Below are 17,999 nucleotides of genomic sequence, written 5' to 3' on the forward strand. Positions count from 1 at the left end.
GTATTATTTTAATTGAATACTGTGAAGCTGCTTTGATACAATCTGTAATGTGAAAAGTGCTATATAAATAAAGTTGACTTGACTTTTTTGCTCAATTCTCATTGTCATGGCACTGGTGTTGTGTGACAATCTATTGTTTAGCTCTTACAGGCTGTTATCTGGCTGTTAGTCAGTGTCACCAACTAACAATGGTGATGTTAGAGTTGTGCAATGAAATAATAATTCAAGTCCCATTAATGCTTGGTGGTGTCAGGTTAATGTGTATTTATGTTAGTGTATTTATGTTAATGAGCAAGTGACGTCATTGTCCCTTTAAAGTCCCAATAATGTTTGTTTTGGTCCTTATAAGTCACATATTCTTCAAAAAGAGAAATGTCTCTATAAACCACAATAGGTTTAGGGTGGTGTGTATCACGCTCTGAAGGGTGTATCTGAAGTCTAAAGTGTCCTGAATTTTTTTCAATTTTTTTTGAGTGTTTTAATCGAATTCTCATAGCTCTAGGACCTCAGGAAAGGGTAGTCCATCTAAACCACCACCGGGCCTGTTTGGAGAAAAAGTCTGGCTAATCCACATAAACCAGTATGTGTGTGTGTGTGTGTGTGTTTGTTTTTATCACATGGTGGGGTCCTCAGCATGTAAACACACTCACAAAGTGGGGACCAAAAACATGGTGGGGACCAGTTCCCCAGTCCCCACAATGTTTTGCTTGTAATAGTCTTAGGGGGCGTTGCTGATATGCCTAGTGCAGTTTTTTTCTAAATCCCTACCATTAGCATATTATGGAAGCTTGTTTCCACCACAAAATAAAACATTTTAAAAGGTAATTGCGACTTTTTATCTCACAATTGCGAGTTTGCTGAGAAATAAAGTCATAATTGCGAGATATAAAGTCAGAATTGTGTGAAATAAAGTCGCAATTGCGTGTTATAAAGTCAGAATTGCGAGATATAAAGTCAGAATTGTGTGAAATAAAGTCACAATTGCGTGTTATAAAGTCAGAATTGCGAAATATATAGTCAAAATTGCGTGAAATAACGTCGCAATTGCGTGTTATAAAGTCAGAATTGTGTTATAAAGTCAGAATTCTGACTTTTTTCTCGCAAATGCTACTTTATATCACGCAATTCTGCCTTTAACACAATTGCGAGTTTATATCTCGCAATTCTGACATCTTTTCTCAGAATTGTGAGATATAAACACAATTGTGAGATATAAAGTGAGATATCCAATTCTAAGGAAAAAAAAGACAGTTTTTTTTTTTTTACCTCAGAATAGTTTATATCTAACAATTCTGACTTTATAACACGCAATTGCTACTTTATATCATGCAATTCTGACTTTATATCTCCCAATTGCGACTTTATTTCTCAGAATCGCGACTTTATTTTTTCACAATTCTGACTTCATATCTCGCAATTGTGAGAAAAAAAGTCACAATTATTATTATTTATTTATTATTCAGTGGCGGAAACAAGCTTCCATAGCATATTCCTGATCTCCGTGTGTAAGTGTGTATTGCAGCGCTGCTCTTTAGCGCTCCTGTAGTATGTTTGCGGAACTGCACCCGTAAAACACTTGTGACGTAAGCACACTTGTGACACAAGACGCACATTTCACCAACTGCTCATGCGCAAAACAATCGCTTAATCAAACGAGTCACGACGAGATCCTGTTTATTGGTGTCAATCAACAGGATTAATGAATTTTTACAGGTAATTAGCCAATTTTTTTTGTTATATTCGATAATTAAATAAAAAGACATCACAAGTTCGAATAATTTCGAAAGATTGTTGAATTACATAACCTAATGGAGTTTTATAATGAGGTGTAATTGATGTTGTTCGTTTACTGTGGCGAATATACTATTGATAAACTTAAATTGCATGTCGATAAATAATTTAAATTGTTTACTTGTTGACTGCGCGTGGTGTAGTGTGTGTGCTGATTTGCTAAACGGCGGGAGATTTAAGCGAACGGAGCGGCCTTTATGAACCCCGAGGTGACGCTGAGACGAGCCTGGCTTCTACATCAACATGAGACGGAGGAAAATTAGACCAGCAAAAGATGCCGAGGACCATGTTATCAATGCCACTGATAAAACCGACGCACTGGAGGCTAGATACATAAATGATTATAAAGGTAGGTTTGTAGAGAGTTTATAAATGTGAGTTGACTGTAAAGATATGGTTTTATTATCGTACTACGGAGCTCAGCCCATGACGTGGGAAAAATGTATATAATGGCGGCCATGAATTAGAACACGTTCCTACAAATTAATGTTGATTAAACTAACACCAGGCAACAGATGATGACCTGCAACTCATGAGGTTTTACTCTGAAAGTTCCAGTGTAGATGACAGTACAGACATTCAAGATGACATCAGACCGAAACATACACAATTTGCAATGAGTGAACAACATTCCACTTGTGCCACAACATTCAAAAGAGCAAAAAACACCAGAGTAAAGGCCATTGCACACTGAGTCCGAATTTTTCGGATGCGTTTTTTCGTGTTCGTAAGCCTAGAAATTCGTCATGCACAGAAACCTTGCACACTGAGTCCGATGCGTATTTTTTACACATTTGCGGAAAAAAAAACGCAAACAATACAAAATGGATTCGTCAAGCAGTGAGGATGATTTTGCTGCCCTGTCTCTTCTTAAAAATAAAAGAAAGAGGAAATATTGGGTCCATCCAATTCTGACTTTGCGGCGAGAAGAAGGAGAGTTTCACCTCCTAATTAAGGAGTTACGAAATTATCCCGAGCGATTTAAAATTTACTTCAGAATGTCAGTGGAACAGTTTGACGATTTGCTAGCAATACTGGAGCCACACATTAAAAGGAAGACCACCAATTATCGTGAACCAATCCATCCTGAACAGAGACTGGCAGTATGTCTAAGGTATGGACACACACACACACACACACGGCCGGCTGGCGGAAGCACTGGGCAGACAGAACAGCTGTAGCCTACAGGCTTTATTTTTTTAACCAAATAATACATTAGTATTCGAATTGGCTGCTCAATCACACCTTAATCGATCCGAAATTTCGATCAAATTGAAAGGAGTGGTTTATAATCCCTTTCTAATATGATCGAGGGAACATGTAAACACTTGATCGAATTGAAAACCGAAAGTGAAAGGACTGCGCATGTGCGGAACGAGCTGTTCTTCCCAGAGCCTTGGCTTGTCTCCCCCTGGCCTCACACACACACACATTATTGAAAACAGCATACAAAACCACATCATTTCATGTTCTATAATAATATATGTATAATTTTAGGTATCTGAGTACTGGGGACTCATTCACAACCATCGCCAGCAGTTTTAGGTTGGGCATAAGCACTGTAGGGAAGATTGTGAGGGAGACCTGTGACCAAATTTGGCTGCAGCTCAAGGACACCTACATGCCAACTCCAACAGAGGACATCTGGAAACACACGGCGATGAGGTTCAATGAGAGGTGGAACTTCCCTAATTGTATTGGCGCTCTCAATGGGAAGCATGTCAAGATTGAGGCCCCTGCAAACACAGGTTCCCTTTTTTTTAATTATAAAGGCACCTTTTCCATTGTCCTCCTCGCATTAGTAGATGCTGATTACCGTTTCCTGGCCATCGATGTGGGGAGCTATGGTGGGAACACACTACGGTGGAAAGCGCCTTGAAGAAGACAAGCGCATCTTCAACCTCCGCCTGTCAAGAGCCCGGTGCATCTCAGAAAATGCGTTCGGCATTTTGACTCAACGATTCAGAGTTTACAAGAGGCCAATGGAGGTGAACCCTGACCTGTCAGACAGCATCATCAAGGCAACCTGTATCTTATGCAACTACCTGCGCCATGAAGTTGTGGGACAAGCCAGCCTGGGTGAAAGCTTTGATGTTGATGATGCTGGTGGTGGCAATGCCTGTCTACAGGAGCTTCAGAGGCCAAGGGGCAACCGCGCATCTGAAGAGGCTCTCCACATTAGAGACACATACACAAAATATTTTGTCTCACCTGCTGGCGAGGTACCATGGCAGTATGACCGTGTGCGTCGTGGACTCAGATTGTAGACACACACAACCAATCACAACGGATAGACCTCAGTCGTGCATTATGTATGCATTTGTGTATGCAGTGTAGTTTGTAAACACAACCAAATAAATACAATCAGTTAACATTATTACTTAAAGGGATTCTCCACCGAAAAATGATAATTCTGTCATCATATACTCACTCTCATGTTGTTTCAAACCTGTATGAATTTCTTTCTTCTGCTGAACAGAAAGGAAGATATTTAGAAGAATGTCAGTAACCAGACAGTTTTAGATACCATTGACTTCCATAGTATATATTTTGTTCCTACTATGGAAGTCAATGGTATCTAAAACTGTCTGGTTACTGACATTCTTCTAAATATCTTCCTTTCTGTTCAGCAGAAGAAAGAAATTCATACAGGTTTGAAACAACATGAGAGTGAGTATATGATGACAGAATTTTCATTTTTCGGTGGAGTATCCCTTTAAACTACTATTATTATTACTATTACATTCAATGCAACACTGATCCACAAATTGTTAAATATACATTATACTCTGTAAAACATGATACTGTATTTAGTTTATACATTTAGATTTTGTACATACAATATGTATTCATTTTTGTATTGTAGATTTTGTTGTATTAATTTTTGTATTGTAGTATTGTTATACAACATTTATATAATAAACATGTAAATATATATAGAAAAACAACTTAAGACAGTTGAATGAATCATTTCTTGTTTATTCTGCTTTTAAAAGAACTTGCTGCCCAGAAGAACAGAATCAAAATCAAGTAAACATTTAAAATGTGTTTCTGCATATCAAAAATAATAATAATTTAAACTGAAATTTTAGATGAACCTCTTAAGCCCCAGTTAAACTAGAATAATGCATCAGTAATAATAATTACTTTAATTTTAATAATTACTTTAACACTTAATGGTTGTGAAAAAATATTTAAGCATGTACAAAAACTAGTTACTTTACAGAGAACGGTAGTTTGGATCCTGGGAAAACTGTTGATAGTAAACCCCTCCAAATGAAACATTGTGAACCAATTCCTGCATTTTAATTTTTAGATGTGATAATTTCTCTGGGGTGAGTCTCCTCATGCTGGGGGCCAAGCTGGAGAGAAAGGTGGACACCTCATCATTTTGCAGGTCCTGCCAGGCCTGACGCTGCTGTCGCTCTGCCTCTCTCTCCTTCTCTCTCCTTTCATCCCTTGCTTCTCTCCATTGACAGTACCTCTCTAAGTTGTCCTCACTCTCTGCCTGCATCCTCTTGCTTTTTGCACCGCAGCTACTTGAAGAAATTGTGCTGCCCTCTCTCTCTGTCTCCATCACTACGCTGTCTCTCTCCTTCTCTGTCTGCATTTGATCATATTCCCCTATTCCATTCTCATCTTCCTCATCATCATCGTCCATCTGGATATTACCATCTGACCTGTTGAAAGTAGGCTATCTGAGTTATGAAATGATAGGCTACACTGCACTCTGCAAGCTTTCTATGGTGCATTTATGGATAGGGTAACATTACCTTCTCCTTGCCAATGAATGTTGTAAGAAGGACATTGCGTCCATATGGACCCACTTCTTTTTCTTGCTGGCTCCCTGTCCACTTCTGCCCTGTCCTTCTTTTTTATAGCGGACATATGTGTCCCGCAGGTTTCACCACATTTTCTTCACTGCTTCAACTAACATCATGTAAAAAAGGTACATTATTGTTATTATATTGTATTGCATTGCATTGTATTGCAGTTATTTATTCATAATATGTAATATCATATACTAATATCATGTATTGTAACGTAATATATATATATATATCAGAGCATGTGAGCGGAGTGGAGCGGTGAGAATCCCCGCTCGTCACTCAATGAACTGTTCACCCCTCCGCTCCCCCGCTCAAAGCTACATCAGGCCGCTCCGCTCATTTTCCGCTGAATCCAATGTGGCTTACTCGCAAGTCGCAACTTTATTAACAGCGTCCTCTAACATCGCGCAGGCAAATGAGAAAGTCTGAACACAAACAAAATGACCCCAAAAGAAAAAAATCTCGTTCATGTAACATGTAAGGGTGGCGCTGCCAGTAAAGCACCTAAAAGCTGTCACAACGAACCGGCAAAATTAATAATTATGAATATGTAAAATATAGCAGAAGACATTTTTTTTTTTTTTTAGGTCTGTCGGCTGGAAAGATGCTGACTCGTGTTCTTCGCAGTAGTGAACGCGCCTGAGAGAAATGCACATTTCATACGGGAGAGCAGTCTGTTTTCTTTCGTTTTGAATTGTTCTGTTTAAAAGTAGACATTTCAAGCTTTATATATATGTGCCGGGTCTGTGAGGCAAGTAGGCTATACGCTGAGTTTCGTTCATTCATGAGACAAACTCCAGGTTCACGCCGGCGCCTTTGTATCATGGTTATCTTTTCTAATATATTTAGCCTACTTCTTAAATCCAGACAATTGGTTGATGAAACCTTGATTAAAATTAAGATACAATTAATACAAAACGAAATTAAATTTAAAGACAGGCTTTGTGCTTTCTGTTTGAGGTCTCAGTGAAAGTTTTAAAGCAGTCTTAGTGCTGCTTGAGCGCTCACGTCCGTAACGGAGAACTGTCCCGTCCATAACATTGTTTTTTTTGTTTTTTTTTTGTATAGATTTCTAAATAAATGCGACTTATAGTCCAGTGCGAGGCTAGGCCTATATTTCTTCTTCATGGCGAATTTTTTGACTGATGTGCCTTATACTCCGGAGCGACTTATATTGATAGGCTACACCTGGCTGTATGAATTCTCATTTTACTTTTTGAATTCCATTATTAAGCCGAGTTTTGCCTGAAAATAGTCTACTGTTGATGACTGTGCAAGACAAATGCAGTCAGGCTTGACTGAGCATGCTTCAGACTCGTGGTGTGAGCCATAGCTAGACTGTAAAAAAATAGGTGTGAGCGGAGCGAAATTGGAGCGGGAAATGCGACGCTCCGTCCTTTTGAAATTGCCGCTCTGCGCTCTGTCCAAGATCCGCCCGCTCGCGCTCCCCGCTCGCTCACATGCTCTGATATATATATATATATATATATATATATATATATATATATGTAGTGGATCAGGTGGTGAGTTTGGGAAGTGTACCTTTAAGGTTTGCTGATTATTGGGATCAGGTGGCGTAAGTGACGTGTCCCTTTAAATGTGGGGAGATATGAACAGGAAAAACATGCGGTGTGAGTTGAAGGGTGAGTCTTATTGTGTATCAGTTGTGCAAACGGGAGGAGCTCGGTCTGACAGCTGCTTTTATGGTGTTCAGTAAATGGAACCAGCAGTGACTATCTTATAGAGACTTGCTTTCACAATAGCAAGTGATTGGACGCAGGTGTTGCAGCAATGTAAGTAACGCAAGTCTTGCTGGAAGTTCATGCCGGTTTGTTGTTGATATTTAATTCATTGAGCCGCTTAACACAGCTCTTTGTTTGTTTTGTAGCTCGGGCTGGTATCTGCATTTATGGTGTCCAGTAAATGGTACCAGCAGTAGAGCACGTACAGAAACTTGCTGTCATCATAGTAAGGAGTGATCTTACACAGGTGTTGCGCTCAACGTAAGTGGCGCAAGTCTTTGTGGAAGTTCACGCCAGTTCGTTGCGTGATATTAAAGTCATTGAGCCGCTTACCACAGCTCATTGTTTGTTTGTTTTGTAGCTCGGTCTGGGGTCTGTGTTTATGGTGTCCAGTAAATGGTACCAGCAGTAAAGAGCTTACAGAACTAGCGTAGTGATCTTACGCAGGTGTTGCAGCAACGTAAGTAACGCTGACCTTTTTTTTTCCTTTTAGATAAAATGTATAATTGTTAGCGCTGATTGTTTCCTGTTTTGTTAATATGTATGAATAGAAGCAACAATAGAGAGTGTGCACAGCTTTCAGTCATCCACATCGTTTAATTAAATTGCTATGGGGCATACGACTTTGATGCAAAGAAAAATGTAAGTTTTATCCAGCTTTTTGCCTTAATTTTCTAACCAGTTATTTTAAATTGTTATAGCATCATAAACCATCTTTACTTGTGATTTATAGGAGGATTGCCCACGTCGGTCACTAGCCACTGTTTTTCCTGAGCTTAATCATTGTTTTATTTTTTATTTTTGTGTGTGTATGTGTGCGTCCTGAGGAGCGGCTACTACCAGTGATGACTTGGATCTAGTTGGGCTTAAGCCATTCTAACATTCGGCCTATGGGCATTGTGCAATATTTCACTTGGAAACAGTATCCATTTTGTAATGTAATGTTCACTAGTGAAGTGTGAAATGCTGTGTTGTGTGTGTCTGTATGGTAGTATTGGTTTGGAGTATTTCTTGCAGTGTTTGAGTGTTTTGTGAGCAGTACTTATTTAGTAGACTTTATGCACTGTAGATTTGATATTGTTAGACTTTATATCTTGTATCCATGCACTATGATGCTTTAACTCACTGTGATCTATTTATTGTAAAATTGCTTACTGTTACCTGGAGGGAATATTTGTCTATTTTTACTGCCAATTATTATATTGATTGTTTAATAAATTTATAATTGAGTACATCAGTCCCATGTCCTTTCCTTCACTGGATACCACCTGCCTCAATATCAAAGAAGGGAGTGCGGGTTTTTGGGGTTTCTAGTTTATCTATACAAATTTCGGTGTGAGCGCCCCCTAGGGGTTATATATATATATATATATTAGTTATAGTTATATTATTGCAGTAATTTAGGCGACCAGAGCTTACCAAAGTCCAAGTATGCTAGCAACTGAATGAATAAACCCTGGTTCATTATTCACTACGAATGAATGACATTAGCAAAAGAGTATAGCTAACTTGAACACAATACTATACACTCGCGTACACACTTTGTTTTGAAATTAATGCCTACCATCCTGTTTCCCAAGCTGTTCAGCAATCACCTGCCACAATCTGTCTTTATATTCAGTGTCTTTGTAATCCGAATTTTGTTTATCATACAGTGCTTTTTGCTGCGAGACCAAGTGTATCAACTTGTCAGACGCCATTCTGGATGTTGTCGTTCGCTTGTACGGTGGCTCTGAATAGTCAAAAATCCTCTCAAAACACTGCCTGTGGATGCGAAAAACGCAGAAAATCGAACCCAATCCGAATATTTTTATTACGGACGAAAGTTTCGGAGGCAGTGTGCAAGCGTGATTGACTTAACGTGAGGTCGTAATTATTTTTTAACGTCCGAAAAATTCAGATGTGAATTTCGGACTCGGTGTGCAATGGCCTTAAGTGTTTTATTTTATTTTTTTATTTATTAATCTATGAAAGAGGATTAACTAAACTGGATGGTCATTGTCTTTCAAGGCTAGAAGGAAGATTGCTGAGCACTCAAATGTTTTTGATTCGAGCGAAGATGAGTTATCTGAATTCAGTGAGGAAAAGTAAATTCCTGTCACATCAGAAGAGAGTAGCGCATCAAATAGTAGCACAAGCCTTACTGTTTCACCTAATACATTAGGATTTTATATTGTCCTCTTGTGCTAACAAATATTGTGATTCTATGTTGAAAATAGGGCCACAAATGAAAAATATATATGATTGATCTAATAAACACACAGTAAAATTGCAGGTCACACAAAAGACAAAAAAGTTAGTTGGTAAGTTTTTGAAGAGATAATGGTCTTTTATAAAAAAAAAAAAAAAAAGATGACTATATATATTTTACAATCCTCATAATATATTTTACATGAGTAGAGCTGCTGCTATCAATTACTTTATCTCAATCAAGAATTTTTTTTTAATGAATGTTTAATTTGTAATTATATAAAATGAAACCTGTACTTCTTATTGGCTGTGTCAATTTACCCTTTTTTTGCCTATATGTAGTTTCTTTCATGTAATTAAATGGTAAATGGTCACATTTATAAAGTGCCTTTCAACCTGCTTTAGGCACTCAAAGCGCTTTACATCAAGGAACCAGTCACCCATTCACACTCTCATTCATACACCAGTGTACGCAGACACTGGAGGCGAAGTGGGTGAAGTGTCTTGCTCAAGGACACAATGACAGTGTGCACCTGCGGGGTTCAAACCGCCAATCCTCTGATCACAAGAGGACCTGCTCTACTCTCTGCGCCACCGTCGTCCCAAATAGTAATTAAGTAATTATTTGGCAGATGACTATGCTTAGAATCGTAACCACACATCAATCCCCAGGTTTTCATGGTCAGGGAATCAATTTCTTCAATCATATTTCAAATCAGACAAATTGATCAAGTATAAAATCCAAGATGGACCATTGAGATGTATGTCAACACTATTTGCTTTTTGCAAATAGAGTGAGACATCTTCCAGATTATATGAATCCGTAAACTTCAAGGACATACAATAGGGTACATGAAAGCAGGGCCGTACAATGGCAGCAAAACCATTATTGAGCTGGGAAATATGTAAAAGTTGACATTTATGCATTGATGACAATGAAGATGTTTCAACTCAAGCATTTTGGACAATATATGCTGTTTTAATATTGACTCCTTCAATGGCAAGGCTAGTTTATTTGAATACACAATGTAGCAGGTACTTTAGCTAATAAGTATGAACAACTGTAGTAGTAGTAGTAATAATAGTACGTGTTATTGGGCTAAGTCAGAAGGCTAGGTTTACGGTTTACGACCCTCGGAGAGATGGGACAGAGGCCAGTAATTGCTTTTAAGTGGTACCAATGTTATTAAATATTTACAGTGGACATACAACAAACACACAAAAAGACATTTGGACAAGAAATATGGATATGAATTCCATTCGAATAGAAAATGCAACAGGAATGTCCATCAAACAGTGCTGGCTTTGATAGTTCATTGAGTATATAATTCATATGATTTCGTAGATGAGATCGGTTCATGTGAAACAGTTCACAGTTCATACGCAACAGTCGAGAGTGCATACAGTGCTATGCATAAGTTTAGACACCCATACTAAAGTTGACTAAAAAGAGGAATAAAAAATAATCTATTGGAAACTGAACTTAATGCCTTAATTTAAAAAAAAATAGGAAAAATCCTACCTTTAAGGACACCAATTTTCTTTGTGAATGAATAATGTATCGTAAAAATAAATAAATGTTCTTCCTTAAAATACAGGGTGCATAAGTTTGGACACCCCTTTGTTAAATTCCCATAGAGGCAGGCAGATTTTTTTTTTTTTTTTTTTTTTTTAGGATACTATGCATCCTGATAAAATAAAAGGCCTTTGGAATTAAAATAGCCCCACATCATCACACAGCCTTCACCATACCTAGAGATTGGCATGGTTTTATTTCAGTTAGCCTAATAGCTAGTTTGATTTGCATTGAGAGATGATCTTATGGAAAGTACCCCATGCCAATCTCTAGGTATGGTATGGTAAGGCTATGTGATGATGTGGGGCTATTTTAATTCCAAAGGCCAATGGAAATTTATCAGGATGCATAGTATCCTAAAAAAAATAAAATAAAAAATACTTAAAAATAAAAATCTGCCTGCCTCTATGGGAATTTAACATAGGGGTGTCCAAACTTATGCTCCCTGTATTTTAAGGAAGAACATTTATTTATTTATTTACGATACATTATTCATTCACAAAGAAAATTGGTGTCCTTAAAGGTTGAATTTTTCCTAATTTTTTAAATTAAGGCATTAAGTTCAATTTCCAAAAGATGATTCTTTATTCCTCTTTTTAGTCAACTTTAGCATGGGTGTCTAAACTTATGCATAGCACTGTATGTAACAGACTAGTTCAGTTCACACGGCCGCAGTGATAGCCTGGTCCTAGCCTTTTCTGCGCGATAGAAGGTAGGTCTGGGCACACACGGTAAACAAGTGACTGATTGGCTAAGGCCTAGCCGAACCAATCACAACCGTCACAGGGAAATGACAAGGTCACTCGCTGCACCGCTATGTTGTAGTTCTATCAACAGTGACACAAACACAGTTAGTTATTAGCCAAAACTAATAATAGATGAAGGAGTTGAGGATTTTGCCTCCACGCCTACTCCCACAGTTTACGCACAATTTAACACATTTTGGTTAGTAAACTAAAAATCCCTATTCATTTTAGCCTTAGTATTTTATATATGGAACATGTATAATCAATGAAAGAATACCTCATGACAGATTTCTTTGATACTGTTATCATCAAAGTTAGCCTGATTTCAGTTACAAATAATTTTAGTCCAATATTTGACATTGAGAGACTTAAATGTAAGAGATTTGTGCAAATATGACATTTAACTTCAATTAAACACTCCTTTTTCAGATGCTCAAAAACAGACCAATTAAGAGACCGTGGAGTGGGGAGGAAAAGAGTGCAGTGGAGAGAAGGATGGGCAAATTCATAGCTGTGAGACGAGTGCCTGGGAAAGAAGCCTGCATGTTGTGCATCACACATGAGTCCCCAGCACTGAAGAACCGCACCTGGAAGGATGTCAAGTATTATGTTTACAATGAGATAATTAAAGTCAAGAGAAGGTTGTTTCAAAATGTTTAAGGATGCTGCTAAAGTTTGTCGCGGCTTCAGAGAGGAGGAGAAGTTTGATTTTCTGCTGTGGTTCTGTCAGTGTTCAGCACCAGTTAGTTGTGGCATTTAAAAGTTGTTCATTCACCCATGCACACTGTGCACTGTAAAGGACATATATAGTTTCCTTGAATTTCCCTGTGTTGGGACAAAGCCTTCTTGGTCAGGTTTTATGCCTGTTAAGCACTTTTCAGTTGTGGATAAAATAGATTTACATTCTGTGAGCCAAACATGTTGCACTTATAAGATGAGACACAATGTACTGTTGTCTTGGTTAAAGACCAATATTTTATTTATCTTTTATTTGCAAGCTGCCAGATATTAATCTTTTTATTTTATTGATTATATCAAAGCTGCTATAACTGTTTTATTGTAAGCCCTCAAATAATTTGGGTTTGTTCTGCAAAAAATATAAAGGCAAATATGCTTAAAACATTTTGGTCTAGTTTGTGGTGTTTAATTCACCTAATTCCACCACAGTATTGACAGTATTGATAAGAATGAACTTTTTCTTAAAGTCGGCATGAAATCAAATTTGACAAATCTTCTTTTTATATGTAATATTGTAGCGTTTATTATAAATGATTTATCTGTGCACTTCATTATTTTTTTTAAATTCATGTACCCTTATAATCTTTAATCAAATACATACCCTTCCCTCCCCCCTCGAAACGACCTCTCTTCTCTTTCGGTCACGTGCCATGGCGAAAGGGTGCGGCCAGAACCGATGAGGGTGCGGCTATCGGTGTCTGTCTTATTTCGTGGGAGGCTCATATAAATATGGGCTGATTCCTGCCTGAAAATTTAGCTGCTCGTCCTCGTTCTCGTCGCCGGGCTCCTCAATAAAAAATCCTTCATGGGAGGGTAACGGTGGGGAGTCCGGTGGAGAGAAATCCTCCACAACTGAATGTAAACTGGCATTCAAATCTGCCTCCATTTTGTTTGCAACGCCCAACCTCCAACGATCCAATCAATTCCCGAAGGACGAAATCAAGCCCCGCCCTACATTTTTTTCTAATTTCAGAAGCCGTTTCACTCGGATATACGTCACAACAAGGAAAAAATGACAATCTCAACTTCCGTTTCATGCCGACTTTAAGTTTACATTAAAATCATGAAACAATTATTCTAAGATAAATACTAATTCAAACAAAACATTTGTAACTCACTTACACTCAACTCCATATAATTCTATGTATTTGTCATGTAGGCAATCTTTGGGGGACCCCTGCAGTGCCTCTGAGGCCCCCCAGAAGGCCCTGGACTGCACTTTGTGAACCACTGTTCTATACATTCTATTTATAGTTCATAGTGTGATGGCTCCAACTAGTGTCTAGAAAGTGTATTGTTTTCTTCTTGAAACACTGGGAAAGGCATGTCCTGTGTGTGTGTGTGTGTGTGTGTGTGTGTGTGTGTGTGTGTGTGTGTGTGTGTGTGTGTGTGTGTGTGTGTGTGTGTGTGTGTGTGTGTGTGTGTGTGTGCCTAAAATCAGCAGCAGGGACTGTCAGTCATGAGGCTGAGTAAATGCAAAAGGGCCATACTGTACTTAAAATAACAGTAAGTAATATTGTGTCATATTTTAAAGCAACCTTATCAGCAGATGTTCTTGGGCATTCCAAATTTGACTAACTGGTATACATTAAATGATCAGTCCTTAAGTCAGGAGCGACGTTATGAGCTTGGTTGAGACCATAAGATAAGGGAATTTATGTTTTTTTTGCCATTTTCTTAACTATGTCAAGTAAATGTGTCATTACCATCACATCATCGAATATATGTAAAAAATAAAACTTAAATGATAAATCAGTGCTTTTAAAACATTTTGTGGTTTCACATGGAATCTATTTTATCTTGAACTTAATGGGATTGTTGATTTTTACTTGCAAGATGAATTATAGTCATTTAAGTATCTAAATTTCTGATTCATCAATCTACCCTGGCTTGGAATATAAGCTTATTTTAAGTGAATGCCAAATATCAAAACTTTTTAATACAGTGATCATTTAGACTGTCCAACATTGTCAGAAATATATACTTGTAGGTTGTTTTTGTAATTTATACATAATTTATTGGCAGTAATGACAGTTTGTTGCGGTGATGACAAATCACTGATCATAAGCTATTGTAATTTAAGAGTCTAAGTGACTTCAGACCAACAAATAAAACTTTTTTTTTTTAAACACCAGCTAGTAATCATCAAAACGTAGTTTAATCTGATTTTGGAAGACCAAACATGAACTGTGTTCCTTGTGAACAGGATTGGTTCAGTATAATTATAGTCTAAACAGACTATTTAATCATTTCATAGCCATGTTGAATAAAAAAAAAACATGAAACAGGAGGGCAGTTAACAACAGTTTGTCACAGTTGTGTTCTGTTTGTGTTAGTCCTATTAGTCCTATTTTGGTGTGTGTAACCTTCTGCCTGTCTGTACCCGTTGGATGTTATTATAAGTAAAAGTTTGTATTGGAACTTTTGTCTCCTCATCTTCTTCTGCCTGCACCACACCGTGACAGAACTACGGACCTCCAAAATTGATGATAGAGCTCTGTTTACTTCAGTGGCTCAGAAGAGCAATGATTTTTTGAGTTTCACAACGAACTTCTATCGTCTTGCATTTACCAGCCTGCTCGACGACAAGACCCTGAGGACCTTGTTCCTGATCGGGGTCACTTTCAACCGTCCCATTGATCTCCCCGACACCACGGGACTGAACTGGAGGGAAACTGTCCTCTGGTGTCTGAAAAGTGTCGGGCTTCGATCAGGAACACAGCCAGAGCCAGGGAATCCTCACGCCTCACCGTCTGAGCCCTCAGCCAAGATGGCCACCGCCTCACCATCTGAGCCCTCAGCCAGAGAATGTCTAATAGGAAGAGAATTGGCACTCTCTGCTTACTTCCGGGTTCTGGATTGGTTGCAGTAACACGTCTCTATCCATGCAGGGGCGCTCGCGAGCGAGTGCAGAATGAATGGAGGTCTATGGCGAAATACCCCTCAAAACCCACTTTTCTCAGGATATAATTTTTTCTCTAGTAATTTAAATGTTGTATTCAAAAGGGGGGGCTAAGATAATACACTCAGCTGAAAATTGCATTTTTAAGTTCACTTATCTGCTCTAAAAAAGCGTTCAAAAATGTGATGACGTCACATATTTTCACACTGCCAGAGGGTCTGCTTTACGGCAATTTCTGACTTCCGCTTCATGGCTTCCTTACTCATGGCATCGACGATAACACCAGCTGCTACTTGAGGTAAGGCTCTTTCGGTTAATACACGAGTTACAAAGAGTTTTAGTTAGCTAATGTAAAAAGGAAAATGCGCGAATATTTTACATATGTATATTACTTACAATGGTAATGGCAGCGACTTTGATTTCTTCGGCTGGCTGTCGAAGAAAATATGATTAACAGTTAGCTATCTGTTATGTAGCCTAACGTTAGCCAATTTATGGCGGCAATGGTGAAGGTAAAATAACCTTATATATTAACATCATTAATTTACGGATGTTGCCGTATTGATTTTTCTCTAGACAAAGATATACCTACTGAGCTCACAGCTAAAATACATGGATGCATTAATTGAAGTTTGATTTTCTTTAAAACAATGTAGAACAATGGTGATGGCTAATTAATAAATAACAATCGTTCCATGTGGTATTTTTTTTATTTCGACTGCTTGTTTTAAACTTCGTTAATATTAAGAAAAAACTTCTTCACTGGAACAGCCACAGCAATAATGGTCTTCTAGCTCCAGCTCCATTCAGGCCGTGAAGGAGGACAGCTTTCTCTGAGCTGCTATGGTGCTTTGTTGTTTGCTCAGCCTCCTGTTCCTCTCGCGGATTTCTGCCCCTAGCCTGCACATCACAAATTTTTTAATAGCTATTGTCTCCAATAGGCTGGCATGCTCAGGGTGCGAGCTAAAGAGGCTGTTGAACACACCCAGATTGCCCAGAGTCCTTTCCATTTTTTGGGTGATCTTGTTGTGAGGCCAGAAAGTGTCTATGTGCCTTGCAAATTCCCCCTCCAAAAGCTGGATTGCAGCGAAAAAATTTTCCGATGGCTTCATGAGGTTTGCCGATGCCGTGTATTTTTTGGCCTCCAGGAATGGGTGGTCCACACTTGCGGCATAGCTGTGGTCCTGATGTCGGTCACCCAACAGCAGCACCTCGCAGTGTGGACAGGCTTGGATTATTTCCTCCTGCTGAAGGACCCGGACAAGCCAGCCAGCGACGTAGAACAGGCCCTCCTCCTCGATGCAATCGCCAACAGTCTACAAGTAAGAGAAAATACAGTGTTACATTGAATATGAGCATTAATATGAGCATTATCATGTCTGTTCCATGTGATTTATTTGTGTCAATGCAGTGTTTTGTGTTGTAGAGATGACCTTATCTTCTACAATGTCCGACATCAACACCAGTTCTTCGTCCTCGATCTCTGTTGTCAGTGAGGTAGGGAGTGCCAGTGAGGTCATTGGAGCTGTTGTGGAAGAGGTAGAGGGGATTGCATCCTCTGAGACTGTGGCTAGTAGGGTTGTTCCATCATCCACCTCGCAATTGGATGCTGCCGATGCAGGAAGGGCAGGTAGGATATTGGAAACACTCAATCCCCTGAGCGCAGCGGTGAACTCTCTCGCACTTGGGTTGTATTTGTGGCCCCCTTTGCCCCGAATCAAGGAGAATAGGTTCTAACAGAAAAAAGCAGGTGGTCAAAATCCTAGTTTTCAGCTTTTTATTTTATAAACTTTTTATTTGAAAAGTAATTCTGTGTTGCACTACCTCAATGCAGTCCTGATTTAATTTCGAGGTGCACAGATACTTCATTCCAGCATCTGTGCACCTCTTGTGGACTAGAAGAACGCTCTTTATGGAGAGGCACATTCCGTGCTGGCACGGTGGTGGTTTACGCTGAGATCTGGGGGGTGGGGGTTGGTAAGTGTGTGCCTCAGCCTAGATGTTGATTTGGTGTAGTTTTTCTTTTCTTATTGACTGACCTGAATTGCCAGCCTGCCACCCAATTGATACATTCACTCAGGAAGTTTTCTTTTTCCTGGTTTCCAGTACCGAGGGGTCGTCGCCAGGGATTTGAGTCCTTGACGGATCTGCAAGTAGGATAGGTCGTAGTTAATCTTGTGTAGTTAGTAAGTTGTATGTTTGAAGTTAACCCTCTGGAGTCTGAGGTGTTTTTGGGGCCCTTGAGATGTTTTGACATGACCTGACATTTGTGCTTATTTCAGCTACTTACAACATACTATTGGCCAACATGTAATTTTGTTGTATTCAGCACAAACTCTGCTACAATAATATGTGAGCAAAATGGATGTACATGTTTGCATTTTATAGAAAAAAAATATTATGCGTGGTTAGTATGTTTTGGGAAAAACATTGTCACTGCAATAAGGCCATTTAACACATACTGAATAGTTTTCCATAAGACTT

The 17,999-nt window shown here is 38.8% G+C and overlaps 1 protein-coding gene and 1 long non-coding RNA gene across 2 annotated transcripts; both read left to right on the forward strand.

Annotated features, from left to right (window-relative positions):
• The first annotated feature begins 7,150 nt into the window (after positions 1-7,150).
• Positions 7,151-8,600, forward strand: LOC311081186. Its single transcript, XR_014605824.1, has 3 exons — positions 7,151-7,823; positions 7,915-8,005; positions 8,097-8,600. It is a non-coding gene; the product is annotated as an uncharacterized lncRNA (long non-coding RNA).
• A 7,825-nt stretch (positions 8,601-16,425) lies between these two features.
• Positions 16,426-17,718, forward strand: LOC311081184 (uncharacterized protein). Its single transcript, XM_084111599.1, has 2 exons — positions 16,426-16,837; positions 16,942-17,718. Exons 1-2 carry the CDS (start codon positions 16,639-16,641, stop codon positions 17,250-17,252), a joined length of 510 nt encoding a protein of 169 aa, XP_083967725.1. The 5' UTR covers positions 16,426-16,638; the 3' UTR covers positions 17,253-17,718.
• Positions 17,719-17,999: the final 281 nt, after the last annotated feature.

The sequence above is a fragment of the Abramis brama genome (genome assembly GCF_963993115.1).
Source record: "Abramis brama genome assembly, chromosome: 4".
Classification (NCBI taxonomy): Eukaryota; Metazoa; Chordata; class Actinopteri; order Cypriniformes; family Leuciscidae; genus Abramis; species Abramis brama.